At 39.4% G+C, this 21931-nt stretch overlaps 1 protein-coding gene across 1 annotated transcript in view; it reads right to left on the minus strand.

Annotated features, from left to right (window-relative positions):
* Positions 1-259: 259 nt before the first annotated feature.
* KIT (KIT proto-oncogene, receptor tyrosine kinase) overlaps positions 260-21931 on the minus strand; it is a 112621-nt gene continuing 90949 nt past the window's right edge. The window contains exons 14-21 of the mRNA XM_069201159.1: positions 19257-19407; positions 17909-17997; positions 15747-15874; positions 11817-11939; positions 11590-11701; positions 11341-11440; positions 7813-7912; positions 260-2804 (exon numbers count right to left, since the gene is read on the minus strand). Coding sequence (XP_069057260.1) covers positions 2682-2804; positions 7813-7912; positions 11341-11440; positions 11590-11701; positions 11817-11939; positions 15747-15874; positions 17909-17997; positions 19257-19407 — 926 coding nt within the window. The 3' untranslated portion in view covers positions 260-2681. The remainder of the gene's footprint in view (positions 2805-7812; positions 7913-11340; positions 11441-11589; positions 11702-11816; positions 11940-15746; positions 15875-17908; positions 17998-19256; positions 19408-21931) is intronic.

Consider the following 21931-nt stretch of genomic DNA (forward strand, 5'->3'; position numbering starts at 1 on the left):
CAATGATTTGCATAAATCCATTATTGTTGCAAATTAAGGGCATAATTTCCTCTTCATGTGTATACAAGAATAGCATTGTAGACCATTTGTTATATTGTAACAATGGAAATCGTATTTTCTTCTATATTATAAAGAAAAATAAACATAATGTGGCTTGTCAGAAAGGGAATTTCATTAATGCATACATATTTTTGCTATGTCACTGTTCAACTTACTGCATGCACAGAACTCTAAATAGTAAAGATCTAAATCACAGGAATGTATGCATTTAAATTTTATTAGAACTCACCAGAACTGCTATTCAACATTAGGGTTCTCTCCAAAAACGCCTCAACATAGGCAACACTGACACTTACGAATATAGAAAAATATTCTATTAACACAGAACTGGGGATTCTGAACAAGAGTTATTGCTACATTTTCAACATATACAAACATAATATAACAAAAACAACTTTATTTCAGTCAACAGTAAAATAACATTCTATTTACAAAACAAATATAAAAATATAAAAACTCTCGAGATCCTTAAAACATTGTCCGGAACAAAGCGCCCTTGAAGTACCTTGATGCCTACTTTTTTTTTTTAAAACAAATTTATGCTGCTACTCTACAGTGTATTTTTATACTTTAAACATGCTCAGTAATAAGTATCTATGGCGATGAGTGCACAAAAACATTTAGAAAGGTGCAACAACTTGGGACTGATCCAGTGCAAACAAAAATGACTGCCTGTTTCATGAACACATGGCAACAATATGGACTAAATATGTATTTAGGAATAGCGCAAAATTATTTACAATTTTATAAACAGGAAGATAATTAGATATTTTATGTGATCACATCACAACAAGATATGCAAAATAAAGCCATTTTGCACATTAGGTAGTAGACTCAAATATGATAATAAAAAGGCAAGTGAAGTAAACGTTTGGTTATGCCAACTAGGACTACCACAGTGCTTAAGTGCAGGCACATTGATGGGTGGAAACCAGAACTTCCCTAGTCACTGGAGAAGGTTGTGCATGTATTTCACCATTAAATTCCAACTACCTAATCTTCTAGCAACTTTTTCGGACTATTTTAATTACTTTACAGTGAAGCAAAAGCTATGGCCCTGAAAGCCTAGAGGACAACTTGTGGTAAAGTTTTCTGATCAGGCCATATTTCTATCTTAGCAGGCTTCGGAAGCGCTCTTGGGTACTTGCAGTCTCCTTATTGTTAAATGCACTTTTCATAAGCAACAGAGACGGACATGGCCCAAAATGGCTCTTGGGTGAAGATTTCTAGGCCTACGCAATTACATTTCCAAAGGCAGGATAAAGAGGGATATTTTATTGTATGGCAATATATAATGCTGGGCACCTTTGCCTTCAGACTACCCATTTTTGAACTCATCTCTGGAATGCTCTTATTTTCTGTCAAATAAAGTTGGCTTCAGAGATTAGACATCAGGTTGTCCATGGTCATGTATTACCTTTCGGCACAGCTTCGTCTGAGTGCAATGGCCAACTTCATATGTATAATTTTTTTTCTTGACCATATCACACAGGAGGGTTGTATTATTGGCAGAACAGCTCTTAGCCGGAGTGGCCCAATTTAACTGATCAACAGCTACTGACCGTTCCAATTGGACATCTGCCACAATATAGTTTTGATCTTACTTTATTAACATGAATGATTCTATAATTATATAACTAAATCCCTCATCTCAATTTTGAGTGTGGTGTTCGTTTAAAATGTGCTTCAGTTGTAAGTTATTCGTTTAACAAACGTACAATAAATTCTAATTTATGCAAGAGGGAGGTTTATGCTCAAATGGTTTCCTGTTTGGCAACATATTCTAACAAAACCACGCCGAGCTTTGGATTTTTATAGTCTACTACAATGAAATTGCTGTCCAGCTTTGTGTATATACATCCTGGATTCCACCTGATCAATAAATAAGGAGACTCTTGAGCAGCACTCCATCTCCTTAATGCAAACGTTCTATTAAACAAGCATTTATTTCGAAAACAATGGGTACCTTGGGACAAATTACCCGAGCACATACATGGTTGATATACTGAATATGGCCCAGTGATTTAAAAAAAATAGTTTTATTTCTAAATAAAATAAAATACCATTAATGAAGAACCTAGTGAGTAATAACCGGTTTAAAGAAACTCAGAGTGCTTCCCCAAGGATTGAAAGGCCACTACGCTGAATATTGTGCTCAATGTTTCAAGATACAAGTCCTTTACAGCTGTACTCACACCCTATTAACATTTACAAGCACCTTACAAAATACAGAATGATTGACCTGACACATGCAGTATCGCGGTGGTGGCAATTTGACTGTCTTCTCCGCTGTGCACATTTTTTCTGCAAATAGGTTTTTCAAACCCAATCTCAGTCATTGCAGATTATTGTTCAAATGTGTTTTTGCCAGGTTGGAAGGCGGCCATCACCTTACTTCACTTGAGAAAGAGTTTGAGCAATGGTAGCTAAAGTGGCGTTACAACTCATCGCTGTTAGGAAATGATTTCTTTCTAGAACTGGAGTCTGACAGCAGAGTTGAAATATTCTCCCATGTGTTTGTGCTCTGTCTAGGCAAAAGGAAAGAAAATGCTAATCAAAGTCATAGCCCATCTGAAGCTTGAGATCATCTCCGCCTCTGCAGGGTTCGTAGCCACTTGCCCTCAATCATCTGCTCGCACCAGCAGGGGTTGTGTGGATGAAGTGCTGCTGCCCACGGAGTTCATTCTCACAGGATGGTCTGGTGTTCCTTCACTAGCGAACGTAGTTGTTGAACTGGAAAAAATCTGGTAAATAATCCAAAAATTAACACAAGATTATCATTTTATATAATTGTTCCATACGATGATTTAATAGTGTTTTTTCTCTTGCTGCAGTCTGATGAAATTGATGTAAACATTATGTTTTTAGCACTAAAATGAGATCTTACCAATAGAATGTTCTCATAACCCTATAGATGCTGTGGAATTTTGAATGAGCAATCATTCTATGATGATGATGATGATGACATGCGTATTGTGTTTGAAACTCATCTTAAAACTATGTGGTCTGCTGTATGATGTCAATGCTTAGCATTGTGTTAATTGCAGGTGCACGTTAAGTAAGATCGTTGGATGGCATTGTCTCATTAAATGTGCTAGCGATCATGATTTTATACTGGGATTTATCAAAACTACCAAACATTTTCAATGTGCAAGATACTTATTATTCGCGACACACACAGTACTGCGGGGTAATGTTAGCCTGGAGTAATCTGCTTACCACATAATTTAACATTTAACTTAAAAACGTTGTCAAGAAGATGGTAGGTGTTTTCTTTGTTATGATCCAAGAAATACTTCAATGTGGAATTTGGGTAGAAAACTGAAACAACAATCTGTACCAAAGAATGCTTGATCTTTTACGTCACGGTGCCAATTTGATTAAAGTACTGTGTAGTGGGTGGCTACTTCAAGACACTGTATGGAAGGGGTAAACATTACAAGACTCCAGTACTATCTTTCAGGTGTTTGTTAAGATCTCCCTTCATCTGGGGGCTTTAAACACTACAGATTGGATATTGTAGGAGAACGAGTAGTACCTCTACCCGTATATTTATTGCAATGGCCCCCACTCTACACAATCTCTACTTCTCCACCAAACTTGCTAATAGAAGAGATCAATTTTATTAAAAAAAGCAAGGGAATCAATGGATAAATAATGCAAATACATTACTGGGAAATAGGGTAATTATGAAGTCAACGGAGGGTGCGCATTACAAGAGAAAGAAGAGGTATAAGCAAACAAGGGTGCCATTTCGCTTCGTAGTTTTTAGTTTCCTTTACCATATTGGACAGATTTTGTTCTTTGATTTTCACTCATTTTCCATATCCACCTTAATATAGTGTCAATTGGTTCCCCTTTTATTGAAGAAAAGGTTTTGTTCACACCACTGCAAATATACAGTAAAATGTTAGCAACTCCACTTCGATTATTATTGTGCTGCTGGTTATCACTGGTTACTGTGGGCCGGTGAGGCAGTGGGCTAGGACTATTAATACTTGTATCACATATAGTTTGTGGTATGTAGATGAAATATTCATAAGAAGAATTTAAGACATTAAAATCATATGTTTTAGCTGAAACGTTAATTTGCTTCAGGCCACAGGACTTTGGGCAGGTCACAACAGTATTTCCAGCTTGCAAGGCCAAGTTCCAGATGACTCCAGCTTTATGCAGTTTGACAAGATATGTGAAATGCAACTTTATTTTAAAAACTAGAAGCAATGTCAATAACGAAAAGCTATGAAGCATACACCTTTCAGGCATCACCAATTCAAACCGTTCACTGATCGTCAACTTTTATTTTTATTTTTGAGCTGTAATGCTTTCCCTTTCTCTTCACGCATTCACTTAAGTCCCTTAAGCTGTCAAAATATACCATCTCGGAGTTCATCGAATGGACAATAACACTGCTTAGAACCCATACCAAAAGCAGAAAATTCTGTGCACACCATTTTATACTAGGACTCTTGGGAGCTGGGTATTTTGTAAACTGTTATTGAGGCAGTACAGATTACCTTTGAGTCATCTCTAAACAAGGACAGGCGATCACACTTATTTTAAAATCTGTATCCTCCAAAACCCATTCGACTATAAATGATGGCTGACAGTATTGCTGACGCTGGGATACATACAGATCCAATACACAAAAATGAGTTTGACACTGTATGAAGTTTGGTTATAACCCTCCAAGTTTATTCCATTTTGGACCTTGGTTTTGGACCTCTTTTTTGGCATGACAGCCTCTAAATGATTGCTACCCAGTGTAATTATTTTGGTAAAATGAGGGTGAGCTGCAAATTCCTCTGGCTGCTTAAAGTCAGCGGCTGTGCTAGTGTGTGCATATGAAAGAGCTGACAGAAGAAAACGTTTCTCTGACTCAGCCCAGCTTACCCACACAGGTAGCAAGTTGACAGACCGGGCTCACACTAAAATACAACTTAATTGGAGACCGCGCCTTCCCATTTTGGGTATGGAGTGAGCTCTGTAAAGTTTTGGGAATTGTATTTGTGAATTATGTTTTACTGCATCACCAGCTTGGCTTATGAAAGAAAGGTCAAAGTTGCTGCCTTACATACAAATTGCTAGGCCAATAATCCAAAACATAAGGTCATGTTTGGATAGGTGGATTCCTTCGCAATCTTCATAATAGGACAGATTTGTCTGAGCCAGCCTTAATAAAATATGTGCTTTAGGATGCCTTCCTATGCAACCTAATTACTCTGCTGCACCAGCTATCAGATCTCAGAGTCCTGAGCAGAACAGGCACATTAAGGACGGTTAAGCTTCTTCTGTGGAGGTAGAAGGTGGGGTTGACATCTCCATAGCTTCCGGCAGAAGCTCTCTGCTAATTAACTAAGAGGATGTTTTCACATAGGACAAAGGAAAGGCAAGCAGAACTCCAGGCACTACATGAGGTTTCTTTGAGGCTGTAAAGGGAAGAGCCGAGGCCTACGCAGACGGGGATTGAACCGGAGAAGAGATGTGCCACATCTTAGGAGAGAGTTGCTATCATTAATCTTTCCCAGAATGCAAAGCAGTTGTGGGACAAGCAGTGGGGTAATTCTTGCTATTGACACAAATCGAAGGAAGCATCAATTTTCTTTTTTAAATCCCTTTGGAGGCTTAGAAATCCGAGAGGAACAGAACAGAGGAAGGACCAATCTGGCTGATGTACCTCTGTCATGAGTCTATAGACTTCTTGCTTCTACTTTGGACCCTGTGGACTGCATTCAAGATGGTCACACCATCTGACTGACACTCTTTGGATCAATACAAGGTGGCTTGTTGGCAAACCTTGAAGAAGTGAGCCCTAAGGACTTCTGTGGTGTGGTTACTTATGGGCCTTGCAGGAGTGGTTTTTACAAACTCTTGTTTTGTGCAAATCCAAACTCCAAGGGGCGGAAAGCCAGGGAGGCTCAAGAGTGCAATAGAGGATCTTGGGGGACTGCAGCCACTGAATTCAAAATCGTTCCATCCTTGGTAGTGTGGGGAATTGTTGTTGGCATCCCTGTGACTGGGGGGTACCACAGGGATTTGTCTCTTGCCATCAGGTGCCCGTGGCCTTTCGAATGCAACCTTGTGCAAGGGGGCAGGGTCCTGGGGAACCAAGCACATCATCTGCTTTCCATCTGTTGGAAGGAAAAGGAGCAGCGAGAGAGAAGGAAACCAACTGCTTCCCTGCCTAGCTTCAAGAGATAGAATATCAGACACCAGAGAAGTCAAATGGGCCATGTGGCTCTGAGGAGCCGGCTGGGTGGTCCCCAGGCCATGCATAAGGAAGGGTATGTGCACAGTTGCCCCACAGCAGGGCCTGAGCACCTGCTTTATTACTAAAGCACAAAAAAGGAGAGCAAACTGCCACAGGATGCTGCAGAAAGAGTTGCGGGACCTATAAGCCACTGCAAGGGCAGAAACCTGCATATTTTCTGTGGGTGCTCTTGAGGGGATACCCGCTCAGTCTAGCTATAAGGAACAATAAGTCCAACTTGTGTAGGGAAGAATCTTATACCGCAAGTCTCCCATGAAGGAGACTGCAGGTATCTGGAATCAGAAGGGCACCACATTTAATCTACTCAATAGGACCTAGCTTTATTAAAGCTCCTGGGTGTGTGTGTGACCCCCATGTGCTGTGGGGCGATGAGAAGTTCCTACGCACCTGGTGTAAAAGAAAGAATTGTTCATCTATAAAAAGCGCTGTTGAAATGAATAGGTTTGGCTTATTCATGGTGAAATATAAATGCTATTTCTTGTGATAAAGCCAATATGCTTCTGATTAATCACCCACCACAAGTGGGCAAAAGCTGTATGCCCACTGTTTGAACTGTTAATACACTTTTAACAAAGTTGGTAGGCATTCTCCCTAATTAGTAAATAACCTTTTAAGTTTGGGATAGAAATATACAGATGGGGTTGCTGTTTAAAAGGGCTAGGACATATCAGCGTGGAAGTTTCCATTAGGTACCTGGTGATAATGGTAACTTCTTTGAGGTACATGATTTGCATTTTGCTTAATCCTCGAGGGCCCTTCTAAAAAGATTCCCAACTGCATTTTTACCTGCTATCATGTACATGTGTCCATGTTTGGGTGTAGTATTTTGTTTCCTTTGTACTAAAATACATTTCCTTTTTAAAGAGGAAGCACTGTCTGGACAATGATCTATTAAAATGTATTCTACACACTGCTGTTCCGAGTTTCCAGCCCACAGCACTTCATCAAGCCAGCCTTGAACTGCTATACCTCACTAACCGGAGTCAAGTGGTAAAAAGTGTTTTTTGGGTCCTGCGGCAAAGAACTGGAACATGCTGCCCCTGCACCTCAGGCAGTCACCATCTCTACCTCAATTCAGGAAAGACCTTAAAACCTGGTTCTTCAACTGAAGCTTAGAGGACAAAGCCCCTAAGCGCCTTCAGACTCTTACGGTTAAGTAGTTGCGCTCTATAAACCCTGATTTAATTTGATCCCAGTTTGAGGCTCTGCAGTACAGAGACCCCAGTACAGCAGAGGTGAAAAACTCCAGTTGCCACAATTGGGGTCTTCTGGCTGCCCTGGACCCTCCAAACCCAGATTTCCCTATCCCACTCTATGATGAAGCAATATCTTGATTGTATTGCTAAGAATTTAGGATTTTATTACAAAAAAAACCATACATAAAATTTTGTAACTAACTAGAGAACAGCATATTGTGGTTATATTTTAGGAACAGGCACTGCAAGTGCAGGGGGGTACTTAGTCACATAAATCTTACTTACAGTGCTATCAGAAAGTTGTTGCTCAACCAGCTGTACAATCTGCTGGAAGGTTGGTCTCTTTACAGGATTGGCATCCCAGCAACTTTTCATAATCTCATACCTGTAAACACAAGCAGAAAAATGTATATTCCTATGCCACGCTTCATAAATATTAACAAAATATTCTTTAACAATTCAATGTTCTTAATAGGTCTAAATGTTCATTAGCAAGTTAAAAAAAGAGGGCTGTCTAAAATACCCATTGCCACAAAACTATATGATACAGAGGCAGAAATAGCAGCTCTGTACTTATGTTTAGATCGGACTTTTCATTTGAAAGACATTCTTGTTTCATACATAACTCTGTTACTGCTTTGTGAATCTGCTTGAAAGTTTAAAAATAAAAAAGCTCATCTGATGCTCGGCATGTAAAGTTTCATTGCAGATCCATAATGCAAGGGGCAATAAGAGGGAGAGATAAAAACAAGTGACTTTTACCATTTTAGTTCCCTCCCAGGAAGCCACTGGCACAGCTACAAAAAAAACATCTGAACTAAATGACACTGAACTTGGGAAGAAATTAGAAATGACATGTTTTCGCTTGGATTGGTGTAAATCTGTTCAGTAGTTTTCAAGAAATTAAACTATATAAGTATTTTTAGGCCTTAAATTGAACCTACTGGTCAATCAAGATGGAGCTATATGGGCCATTAGCTCATGAACGGTCTACAAACCCAGATTTGCAGAACATATTTGGATTTATAGTTAAAATAACAACAAAAAGAAAACCTTATTGGGCAAGAGAGATGTTCCTACTTGTGTCCATTTTGGGACAGTAAATCCAAAGTTGGAACTACAAATTCAAAGTCCCCACATATGCTGCCAGCAGCTTTGATAAAAATATTGCCATCCAATTACAGGAATAGGGGACTTAGTTCCCAGGTCTAGAAAAAAAACTGAAGAAGCCATAAGGGGGCACAAAAGCATTCCCTGACCTTTGGCTCCAGATTGGTGGCCACCAAGAGAGCCCTGTGATGTTAAAAATATTTAATTGCTATTTTTGTAGCAAGGTTTGCAGGATCTGAAGAGGCAGGTCATTTCTATTGTGACCCAGAGGTCTGAGATCTGCGGCAACAGCATCCTGGACTCTTTTGGGCATCTCACATAGGTTTGTGGACCTACTGTGGGAGAATGACTTCCCATGAGACATTTAACAAGAGTACAGTAGTTTTTAGGGTACATAGACCCAAAACAGGATCTGTGGATGGTTAAAAAAAAAATAACAAAATGAAAAAAACAGAGGACTAAGCCACAAGCCAGGACCTATAGGCAACCTCAAAATATTTTTACCTATAATTAACAATTGTTTTTCAGTTTTGATTTGGTCCTATAACTGAACATTTCTGATGTGTTGCGTTATGTTGTTATAACCAAAGGGAACCATAACTTCACTTTAATCTTTACTTAATTTAAGATATATGTTGCCACTGTGTAGTAATGGCTAGATCAGAGTTTCCTCACAGGTGAGAAGCATTGCTCTACAAATCCACCTTACATAGCGTGAGTTTTTCTTTTTGTTTTGCTAATAACGTCGGCGCTCTTTCATAAGTCTTCACAAAAATCTTTCCAAACAAAAAAAACATCTGCACTAGTGCCTTCCTGGAAAGATTCAAGTTAATCCATCACGCAGAGGCTAAGAAAAAGAGGGTGTCCCAAAACATTTTTTTCCATGTTAGGAAATTTTGGGAAGCAATACAGAAAAATGGCTGAACAGAGCACCACCAAATTTGGCAAAATGTAGGAACTTTACTCAAAAGGCATGTTTTTGCTATTTGGTGTAAATCCATTCAGCTGTTTGAGAAATTTTAATTTAAAGAGGTGCTCAGGGTGCTCATAAAAAGGTCAACCAGTTAAGTATCTGTAAACTGTGGGTGTCCAGCTATGCCCTGAATTTCCACTGAAAAATGAGATCAGCAAATTCTGACTGCCAGGACACAAGAAGAACAACGTGTTGTGGCAACCATTAAAGTATTTGGGGTCATGGTCCAGACTGCAATGCTTGTAGTGTAGTAAATATAAAGGGTGATAACATATTTTAGTCACAATATAAAGCATCATACTAATTTTAGGAATTATATTGTGTTGTAAGGAAATGCTGCCCTGTGAAAACATCTGGGAATTGATAAACCATGTTTGAAAGAAAACGGTTTTCTCTAGTGATTTTCTCATAGCAGTTATGGAAAGTGCTCCAGAAGCTAAAATGAGTGCACACTTATGTAATTTCACGCTATCTTTGTCAGCTATGTGAGGATAAAGTCAGATATTCTGAAAATAACATGTACTTCCAGCGGCAGTCTGTCAGTTGATTCACCAGTGCTCTATACAGCTTCAAATGAACAACTAGAGGGACAGAGCCAAGGATCTTGCTTTGGAAACTCTGACCTAACTGTATATACACCAATGTGGCTGTTTTGTGTGAATCTTTCTTTGGAAGATGGGTCTTTCTACATCTATAATGCTGTATCAACCACTGAACTTTTTGAAAGCAGATAATGTATTCTTGTCAGGGCATCAGTTGATAGTCTAACAATTGCCGTTAGGCACAGTGGCCCTTATAAAGATGGAGAAACTGAAACCAATCAGGAGTCCTTATGTAATCTTACTCAGTATGGTCATTAACTCTGGGCACAATACTGTACTCCTCGTCGAACCCAGCTGCATGTTGTTCTAGCATTGTTTTGACATTATAATACTGATCAGAACGTTCATATTTAAAACAATTAAATCCTGTTGCGGCTTGCGACATGCTGAAGGGGCAGGGCAGCGCATGGGAGGGGAAGGGGGAATTAACATTAAACAAAAAAATAATAATAATTAAATACTTACCTGGATTGTCACTGTCAACACCGCCGTGCCGCTCCTCTGGGGCAGGCTAAGGCTCCCAGCCTGCCCTGTGACCAATCCTGACACTGTTCAGAGAAGCATCAGGATTGGCTGGGAGACCCCACCCAGGACACTCCCAGGCAGACTGGGAGCCTGTGCCTGCTCTCTCCAGCCTGGTAGCACAGTGTCAGACTGGAGAGAGCTATTTGCGCATGTATGTTTGGCCGGCCTGAGACAGCCTGCCAACCATACATGCGGACTGAGGGGGATTGATGTGCACTCCCCATGGCCCCACCCCTTTACAAGAAAACGATAATAAACGCAGTTTATTATTGTTTTCATGTAAAGGTTTTGCAGCTGCCGCTGCTAGCGGGATGTGGGGGGTAGGGGATAGGCAACACTTCCCTTCCCTCGCAGAGTGGCCACCGCTAATTATATTGCTTCCGAAAAATAAACTTTGTGATTACTATCTTGAACACGTCACACTTTTGGAGCGCTTTCATGTGCTAACGTATCATTAGCAAATATCTGACAGTGTCTTGATCGTGAATACTGTGCCCATGACCATATTGAGCTTGAAAATAATTGGTGGACTGACAACATGGCATCACTTGTTATAGACGTTCACCCTTGTATTAATACTGTATGCCCGATTCACTCACTTACATTTCAGATGGTGCACAGTCCGGGCTTAGCATTCTGTAGCCATCCTTGATCATTTTGTAGAACTTTGAATCAACTGGAATTCGGGGATATGGGCTGCTTCCTACATGGAAATTGTTGAACGAATAAATTACATTTTACAATCCGTATTCACAAAACAAATCAAGAAAAGATACAGGGTAGGATGTGTGAGTTTTTTCTATTTAGCCAATGCGTTTAGTCATAAAATATTTTAAGGTGCAACTTATTTACCCAAAGAAAAGATTTCCCAGAGAAGTATTCCATATGACCAGACATCGCTCTCAAAGGTGTACACACAGTTGAAAATGCTCTCCGGAGCCATCCACTTTACAGGAAGTCGCGCCTTTGAAAGAAAAATAAAACAACAGGAGACACAAATAAATAGCATTTTAATAAACTACACGTTGCAATTTAAAACAAGCAATGCGCACAGCGAACAGATGCAAAACTATACTCACATTGCCCTTAACCACGTAATTTGAGTCACTCTTAATATCTCTCGCAAGTCCAAAATCACAGATCTTTGTAATGCGTCCACGAGTGAGAAGGATGTTTCTAGCCGCCAAATCACGATGAATGCACTAAGGGAAAAAACAATATGAATTCAGAGTTACCAAAAAACTGAGTGAAATACAGTGTGCTACTATTGTATTAGTACATGCTACCGAAAGCAGATATACACTAGTTTAAGTGTTACAAAATTTAAGATTTCATTGCTACTGACAGCAGGTTTCAAATGAGCGTTATAAAATGTGATTTTGGTTCCGTCGAAAAAAGGCGCAAAGTCTAGGTGAATTGCATTGTTTGCGGCAATTACTTCGGTGCCATAGTACATTACTTACTCTATTGGGGGGCATACACTTTATAGTCCTTAGAACCCAATGCATACGAAGAAAATCTGGCCATTTTCAGATTAATTCAATACACCAGTAAACTAATATTGTTTTTCAACATGCAAGTCTGAGCTACTCTGGTGGTAGAACTATTGGCGAGTCCAAAAACTGGCCTTTGCTTTTAAAAGTACTGAGAGGAATATCAGTAAATGAAGGCCAGTAACTTTTGCTGCACATCTGATTAAAAGACTATAGATACGTTTCGAGAAGGAGATTAGGAAAGAGAAGAAGAAATTAAAAGATAGTGGGGGAACAAGAGGGAGGGGAGGGGAGAGAAGGGGAAGATGAGGGAGAGAAATAGAGAGGCCAAGAGCAAGAGGATGCGAGCAAGCTTGTCAAATTAATTCAGCAAAATCTGTAATTTAAGCAAGGAATTCCAAATGCGTGGTTTACGGCATATTTTAATACCAAACAATGGACTTCTATAGAAGATTTATAAATAATAGAAAAACTGGGCTTACTTCTCAACTGCAAAACCTTTTTGGATCTTAAGGAACAAAATATCACCTTACTATTTTCACTGGATCATTTCACTAACTGTATACAATCCTCATGTGAGCAGATATCTTTGTATAACAAGATATTCTAAAGCTAACCGACCAAGGCGATTAATGCAGGGCTGCTTCGCACCCACCTCAGTCCCAACAATGTCTGTACAGCAACTTCCCAAGAGGCTTGGGAGAAGTGAAATAAGAATAAATACAATTTTTGTACCACCTGAGTCAGCAAAATTAGAAATGATTCTTGTACTTGAATAATTAACCAAGAAATCGAAAAGGGAACAAAAACTAAGCCATTTCGTCCTCTACCTTACGGAAAGTGATTTCCCTGTGGACACATTCTTTGGAAATCGTGGATAAGAGGTGGTATTCATTTGGAGGGTCCTGATCTCACAAGTAGGTCGCAGTTAAGTTTTCCCTCCTCTATAAAATACTTTAAGGTTCTTGGTTGACTTGCCTATTTTCCATTTGTTTTTCCCTCTAGAAGTTTCAGACGAAAGGGCAATTCTATTGGCCAATGCCCAGTGTGACAGTTTTTTTGATCTATGCTGGAAAAAGATCATGATCTGCTCCTTTGTTTGCACATTAACTTCTTAGGTGTGACTTTACTAAATGTTAGTTCAGAGAGAAGGCTACTTGGTGGGAGCCTCATCAATTCCTCCAAGCAATCAGAGACATAGCTTTTCATTTCTCCTTAAACTAAAATATCACTTGGCGACATCAATCCTAGCAGGCTCACCAAATTCTTTATGGTGACTTGCTCAGGGTCAAAAGGTAGTGATTAGGGTGAGGCTCAATAAGTCGTCTGCATAACATATTGTTACCAATACATTAAAATATACATAGAGTAAATGTTCTCACTCTGTCCCAGAGGAATTTTACTCTCATGCAACTGGCTGGGGGAAGTCTCCTTCCACCTTCTACTGCAAGGCATGAGGTGCTAGTTCACCTCTATAAATCATTACACTTTCCATTCTTTAGGTCATTTATGCATTCTATATGCGAAGCAGTTATTTTTTGTTATTGCTTCATTAAATCAGCTTTATTTTATTACCACTGCAATCTCCATGTCAGGACTTTCATGCACGCACGTCACAACATTAAAGCCCAACCTAATGGCTATGACAATTCTTGTTTTTCTCTAGCAGGCAGAAAATGCTGTTCTTATAAAGTGAAGTACAAACAAGTGCTTGGATTACGAGAGGGACTATAAAACTACTGATAATAGGTGAGGATTTCATTTACTGGGGACCACCCGAAACTGTCTTTTGAATGTGTGAGCTTTCTATGTAGAGTTTTTCATCTCCTATGTGCACTTTGTGAATACCAGATGTACAGAGTTAATCCTTAGCACTGCTCTCTACTACCACCAAATCTGAGAAATGTTATGTTTAAGACTTAGGGCCTCATTATGAGTTTGGCAGTCCCAACACGGGACCGACAAACTCTCGGAGAGGACGCCATCGCCATGGTGGTGATGCTCCTGCTCACCCTCCGAGCGGATTACAATGTTCCTGGCAGGCTGACCGATGGAAACATTGCAATACGGAAACAATGTTAGGATATTGGCTTTGGCTCCCTTGAGGGAGTGGAGGCCAATATCCTAACACTCCTGCACCCACAGAATATGCACTGCCTGCAAAGCAGACAGTGTGCATTCTGACGGTGCTGGGCAGGGAGGGCCCCTACACTGTCCCTTTCATGGGCATGGGCAGTGCTGGCGTCCCCCTGTGGCTCCCCCAGCGCGGGTTTCTGCCAGCCTGGCGGGTCCGCCCGCCAATCTTGTAATGTGGCAGGTCAGACCGCCACAATTGTGGTGGCCCGACCGCCACAGTCCAACCACCACCGCGGGGCTGGCAATCCTAGGACCGCCAACCTTGTAATGAGGCCATTTATGGGGTAAGAACATTTACACCTTGCAGACCCTATTGCTGATAAACAATTATGACCCATCTACTGCACTGAGAGAGTACTAGAATTGCCCCCTCTATATTTTTCTTGGAGCTATGCTGGTCTAAGACAGAATGCAAGCGTATAGTGCAATGTTTACATTCATATTTGTATTGATCTGAACTCCGAAGTCATTATAAATTAAACATAGTGGTACCTGTTGAGAATGGGATTTTTCAAAGGTTTGCTTTAATTCTTTGACTCCATCTCATTTACGTCAGGAAAAATTAGGTATGAGCAAAGTTATCAACCTAGCACAATTCACCATTTCATTTTGGGTCAGGATCAAGACTAATCCAGATAGTGTTGGTTACAGGAGCATGCGTGTCTTTTTTCAAGAGATGGAGCAATGCCTCTTCTGTGATTCAATCCAGTTGGTGTGTGTATAGGGACACACTTGGAGACCTTTTTTCAAGCAACTTCCCTTCCACTGTTCAAATTCAATAATTAATTAATTCTCAGGCAAACTGCAGTCACTACAAAAGGCATTACTACAGTATGAAAGGGGTTCACTATTAGTATATTTCTGATTAGGCTCATGAACTGTTGATGTTTTTCAGAGATGGTAAGAAATATGATCCAGTTGTTAAAATGCAAACCGATTATTATAAAAATAAATATCTACCAGGGAATACGTTTCTGGCGAATCAACAACCCAGAGACAATATTTTAGTAAATCATCAATTTCTCAGTTCTAAGAGTGTAATTCTTCCTCTAATCATTATGTATAGGTATTATCCAAACTGGAGATCAAAAATAATTTTTTTAATGTATATCTCACTTGCCATTTCTGCTATTCACTCTGTGGGATTTGTATGAGCAAGGCAGACTGTAGTATGTGTGAGGTATGCAGTAAGGTATCCCTGAAAAGTTGGGGGGGGGGGACAAGGTAAGAGTCTAAGGGCTGGCAGTTAGTTGGGTGAAAAGTCAATGGTTGATTCATTGCATCCTTGCTACTTCAATAAATCTTAGAGAGTACCCATGGCCCTGTTGAATACTCATTTATAGTCTCAAACACTCTATGATTCTTCACAGAAATACTTACATTTTTAGACGCAAGAAAGCTCATCCCCTTGGCAACTTGATAAGAAAAACTCAACAGGTCCTCAATGTCTAGAGCCAAATCATCTTCCTCGGGGACAGAGATGTTAATATTTTGATCAATGTATGAACCTATCAAACCAAGCAATAAATATGTTACCTTTCTAATTGTGCCAAGAACAAAATCATTCTTTTACTGAGTTCCATTATATACTACGATACTTACGCAAACCTGTGCTCCTATAACACAGTGCTTTTGGTAAAAAGCACCTAATTATGTTAACAGATACTTAAGCAGAATATGTGCTGTAACAAATGTCATGGGAAGCAACACAATATGGTCAGCACCGTACTGTGCAGGTTGGTGTTGCTATCGCAAACTGCAAGTTATGCACTCAAATCCAGTTCATCTCATGGTTGTTTGTGTACAAATTGTAATGTAAGAGCTTTACATAATTCAAAACAGAATACATTAAAATGTATTTTCACTGAATAGCGAAGAGCAGCAATGCTTGGAGTTTTTCAATACAATTTTAAGTTTGATACCTAAGGTAAGTACTTTGGACTGTGGAGTTTGATATATAATTTATTGGATTAAAGCAAGTAATATACACTTGTTGTCAATGTATGTTACTGACACAACCTGACTCCACCTCCACCTCTGACTGTAAGAAAAAAACATGGACTTGTGTAGAATAGATCAGTATTGGGCTCCACCTGCAGCAATATAGAGTACTCATTAGACTTATGCCTTACAGAGCTAATAAATAAAGTAGCGCAAGTGTGCTCACCCTGGAATATTCAGCTAGATTAGGGACTGGGGAAACAGAGGGCCGTAGGACACAGATTAACCTGTTTTATAAAGTCTTAAATCAGAGAGTTTAGTAGCAGCCGTGACAATTGTAGGCTGCTTTACAAACATATCATGTGTGATCACAATAAATTCACAAACCTACATTCTCCTGTCCAGTTTTGGAATTTCAATTTCAGTCAGTCTTAACTTGTTTATATGCTTATCAAATGTATTAGTGAAACTGGTGTGTGCTTGGTATACTGAGTCTTATAGAGCTATGGGTTCTTGTTGAGTTTTGATGGATATAAGTTTGTGCAAACACAAACTAAAGGAATTTTATATAGGACCCCCTATTGGTAGATAAATCCTGAAGTTAATGTCCCTCGTCATATATAGTCTCACTCTCCAAATATCCAGACAGCATATTTCTCTGTCTGGCTCCCTTGCAGGACCTTTCTTGGATAAACCCTGGGTAGCAAGGCTAATTTTACATTTCCTGTGCTGATCTCTAAACCAATTCTAAATTATTGAGTCACCTAGCTGTAAATTGTAGAACCTATTTTGCCTAAATAGTAACTGTAAATATTCACTCATAGGGTGTGCTTGTATGTGGTATTTCTGGTCTGTCCTTTTTCGTGTTTAATAACATTAATTTGCTCCTGAGACGCCACACCAAGAATGGTCAAACAAATATTGCATTACAATATTTATAACACCTAAGAAATGTCTGTATGGGTGCTGCATGTCTTGAAACATTTATTTAGTATTACAGTTCATCTCTGTCCTTCCAATGTATCTTTGGTTAAATCTGTAAATTAGGTCATTTTAGCGGAAGTACACGTTTTTCTCAAGAAATAAATAACTAACATGCATGCTGCTTGAATTATAACATTAAAACATTGTGTCTCCATCTCTAACTGACATATGGTCTTTTAGAATGAAGCAACTGGACTTGAAAACATTTTTATAACTTTTTTGCAAGATAACTATTGTACATCTTATTTTGAATTGTCGATAGAAGGAGTTATGTGAGCTGCTAATTCACAATCATAACAGAAGGTGCAATACCACTAAACCTCAGTAGCCACATACAAATTCCCTTTTCACAATGTTCATTCGGAAAACTAAACTACCCAGACTAAGGGCCTGATTTAGAATTTGGCGGATGGGTAATTTAGTCAAAAACGTGAAGGATATCCCATCCACTGTATTAGGATCTCAATACGCTAATACGGGATCGGAATACAGCGGACGGGATATCCGACACATCTGTGATGGAGTAACAGCCTCTGCCAGACTCTGAATCAGGCCCAACATTTTGTAAAGACAGTAGATGTAGATTTTTATAAATGCTTTCATGAACAAACACTTACTTGGCCTTCCAAATCTTCTTTTTTCTTGTTTGGGTGGGACAACATAAGGGACCCCCGGTTTCATATCCATATATTCACTGTTCACGTTGCTGTGTAAAAATGAACATAGGTTACATACAAGGCACCCTTAAATAATTCTGTTACAAGCAAAGGTGATTAGAAGCCGACCCAGAATTCAAAAGAGATGGGAATCTACTATTATTTAAAAAACATTAGCGAAGTAGAAAGTCGAACAGAGAAAATCTGCAAAAAATGTAGCTTGGACACCTAATTATTGTATGTTAATCATTCTTTATCAAGCTGTAACCAAATCCAGCATCTCGTTAAAAAAAACAAAAAGAAAAAAAAAGTCTGACAGATTGCCCTTATATGTTTAAGCATAACAGGATGTGTGTGCCACGGATAATAGAGTTATTAACCATGTTACAATAATGCTCTCTGGTTAACTGAGGTTCATGTTTTCCGTTTTATTTAGACACTGTGCTTCAGTTGTGCACTGTTACAGGGTTAAGCAGGCACAGTAGTCCATCATGATGATGTTAGAATATTTTACTGTGTAAAGAGATAGTCCAAGCAAAGCTTTTCTGAAAGCCCCAACAGCAGCAAGAATAGGTCTGGAAACAAGTTAGGTTGTAGGTGAAAGAAAAGACATAATTAGCTATGCATTGCAGAGGCATGTCTTACAAGTATGCATTAACGACAACGAAGCCCCTACAGGCTGTACCCTACTGCCAGGTGTAGAACTGCCTGTCTTAGAGCTAGTGCCAGCAGCAGGTATCTTATGAGCATGTCTTGGTTGTGCAACTACGGCTAGCGAGTATCAGGCCTGATCAACTAGTCATAAAAGTAGTGAGAAACACACATGCACAAGGTGTCAATGTTGACTGTCTACTCCCACTTCTAGTCTTTTGACAAACAATATCAGGGCCGATTTACTTATTTTGAAGGCGAGAACCCTGCTCCGGCAGTACTGGCTAGTTGATCTACATTAGAGAAATTACCGTTGTCTCTGCCAGCCTGTAATTTGAAAACGGAATCCACAAATACTGACATATACTTCACGTCCAGATCATCCAACTGCGGTTGGCTACAACCCTTGAAAGAAACACCAACCTCAGAGCATCGCCATGATTAAAAGATTACTTTGGCAAACAAATGGTGGGGTGCTGCTGTCATAGATTTCTGTGACAAGTTGGGAATTTTTTTTTAGATCTGCAAATACATAGATCTGCATATAAAACCTAAATAATAAATAGCTTACAAGCCATTGAAATCTCTCTGTATAGTGATACCTTACAGTATTACATTTTCTGAATTTAAAGTTTTTTTTCAGTATTAGAAAACCTACCACAAAAGGTCCTTTGGGCTTAGAAGATTCTTGTAAAGTGCAATTTCAACATGATCTTCAAGCTTTGGACAAATAAATGAATCCCGCTTTCTTCGCAGATAATTCAAAAGATCTCCATAGCAGCAATATTCTGTAATTATTAAAGTGGGACCTGAAAGATAAACAGATTGATTTTTTTAAAGGGTTGCATTTAAGAAAAAAAGACAGCATATCATGTTACCCTCACTAGTTATATACATTAGCTAAATACACCCTTCAACAGGTATAAAGATCATAAACTTAACATGGGAAAAAAATTAAATGGCACTTAAATAAGAATTACTGGGAGTATGAAATGTCACATGTTTTGCAGAACATGGTTGCCACTTATAATATTGTAGCAATGAGATTACCAGAAAACGCCACAAACATAAATCTTAAGGTTTTACTTGTAATATAAGGGGATATAAATCAAATGTTACTCTATATTTTCATCACTGTTTAACAGTAATATTTGTCCACTGTTGTTATAACACGTAACAGCAAACCTCATTGAAAGCGCTATCACTCAGAATAATTAAATTAAATGCAAGAGGAGAGGGCAACTGCCTGACAGAGAGAGAAATGACTGCAGCTATCTTGACTAAAAGTCAGAATGAGAAATGGGGAGTGTGAAATGGAAAGCTGCTAGGGCTCTGGCACTAGGAAGGAGTAATTTCTACCACTTTATGTAGGTCAGACTCGAGCATTCTACCACTAGAAGTTTAATATGCACTCACAGATTCACTGTAACCTACAAACGTGTTATCGTCGCTGGCTTTCAGTAAGGTTGTTCTCCAGGTGTGAGTAGTCCACTGCCCCGCTGAAGATCTGCAAGTAATTTGTCTTCTGCATTGGCACAACTGTTTCGCATTTCACACTAAGTACTTTTTTTTAAAAAGTACGCCTTAAAGCAGTGCCTAACATCCTTAATTCTGGCATATCTCCTTACACTGTGCAGAGGGGCGATCAAGAACTGCACCTAAAGTTTGAAATTTACTCTTAACTGTCTTACTCACACCTTTGGTCAAGTCCACTGAAACTTCCTTGGTCGTGGCTTTTCCGGGAATAAGCAACGTAGACTGATGTGTTTGTTTCACTCCACTTACAAATCAATCTTTCTTATGCTGTCATGATTTTAATGTGAAATAGAGAAATGTTCTCTTAAGTGGGTGCAAACTTTTAGTAAATAACATGCGAACTTTCATCATTGAAAATAATTGATGTAATAAACTATAATGACCAAAGTGATTGAGGCGACCAACAACAAACACGGGCGGCTTGATAGATAAATGTTTGCCTTAGGACATTTCCAGGGTGCCCTCACTTAAAGGGCGCGGAGTCTAAAATAAAAAAAGGGAAGCAGACATCTAGGATGGTCAGCATTCTGAGCAACTGAAGTTGGTAATAGGAGGAGCAGGGGAAACTACAATGATCTATTTATTTAACGGGCCCTTTCCATTCAAAGAGAACGGCAGGTGAAAGTTTGTCTCATACGCTTCTTTGAATTAGGACAAGAGGAGCCACCAAATGATAGAAGCACCTTTTAATAGTAATGACACTTCTGCACGTGCAGACTAATCATCATATCATATTAAACTTTAACGCATTATACAGCACTTTGACTGTCAATTTTGGCAATATTAACATTTAAGAGTAAATTACGACATGACGATTTAGCGGAGATGGTATGTCCTAACCAATGATTATGTGAACATGTCAGTAAAGTCCTGGCCCAGGAGTACAATACTTCAAAACAATTACAAGTACAGTTCACATAAGGGCACCCTCGTATGTAATCATCTGCACAATATCAGAGCATTAACTGGGAATGGGTAAATTCAATAGAGGGAAGGACAAGTGAAGCGTTAAACAACGTTGACCAAGGGGCCCTCAAGCAAACTAGTTTGAGAAACCAAGCCTTTGATGTTCTGCAGCATTACAGGCCCTCTGGACAATTTTACCAATGAAGAAACCATGGGGAAGAAGAGAGCTGCTGGCAGCATCAAAGGCTGATTTTTATCAGCAAATGTAAATAACCAACACATGACCATAAACGGGACTGAAACCAGCCCTTCAGAAGAACATAAAAGAATAATATGATCTGTGGATGGCAATCAGGCAGTGTACCACGAATAAATAAAACTGTGTAGGTGATCAGCTGGCACAGGTGAAGAAAATATAAAAGAATTAAAGCTGTGAAAGAGAAAAGGGGGCCCATGAATAGGAAACAGGGAGAGTATGTAGGTGCAATATATATATGAGGAACGTTTCTTTGGCAATCGTAGAGGGAAGTGCTGAAGCAGATATCACATATTCTAGTAGGTATTGAAAACTGGGAACGTTAAACTGAGAATATCTGAGTTTTAGGACAAGCAATACACCAGCTGCAAGGCCCTGAAGAGGCACCTGGTCATCGGAGCAGTCTAAAGGTGTCTTCCTCTTAGTTGAGATATGATGTAATAAGTCCATTGTGCAAAGGAATGTCAATCTTTCTCTGACGTCTTCAGCAGCAATACTGGCAGCTGCACTTTAAAGATGAGGTTTTCAATTTCCAAGATGAAGAATGATCAATCAGGTTGCGTGGCACTTCAACCCTAAGAGGATGAGCAGCCAAGGAAGACATTGTTTGCAATAGAAGTGACAGGTGGGCCAGA

This window comes from Pleurodeles waltl, chromosome 1_2, assembly GCF_031143425.1.
Source record: "Pleurodeles waltl isolate 20211129_DDA chromosome 1_2, aPleWal1.hap1.20221129, whole genome shotgun sequence".
Lineage (NCBI taxonomy): Eukaryota > Metazoa > Chordata > Amphibia > Caudata > Salamandridae > Pleurodeles > Pleurodeles waltl.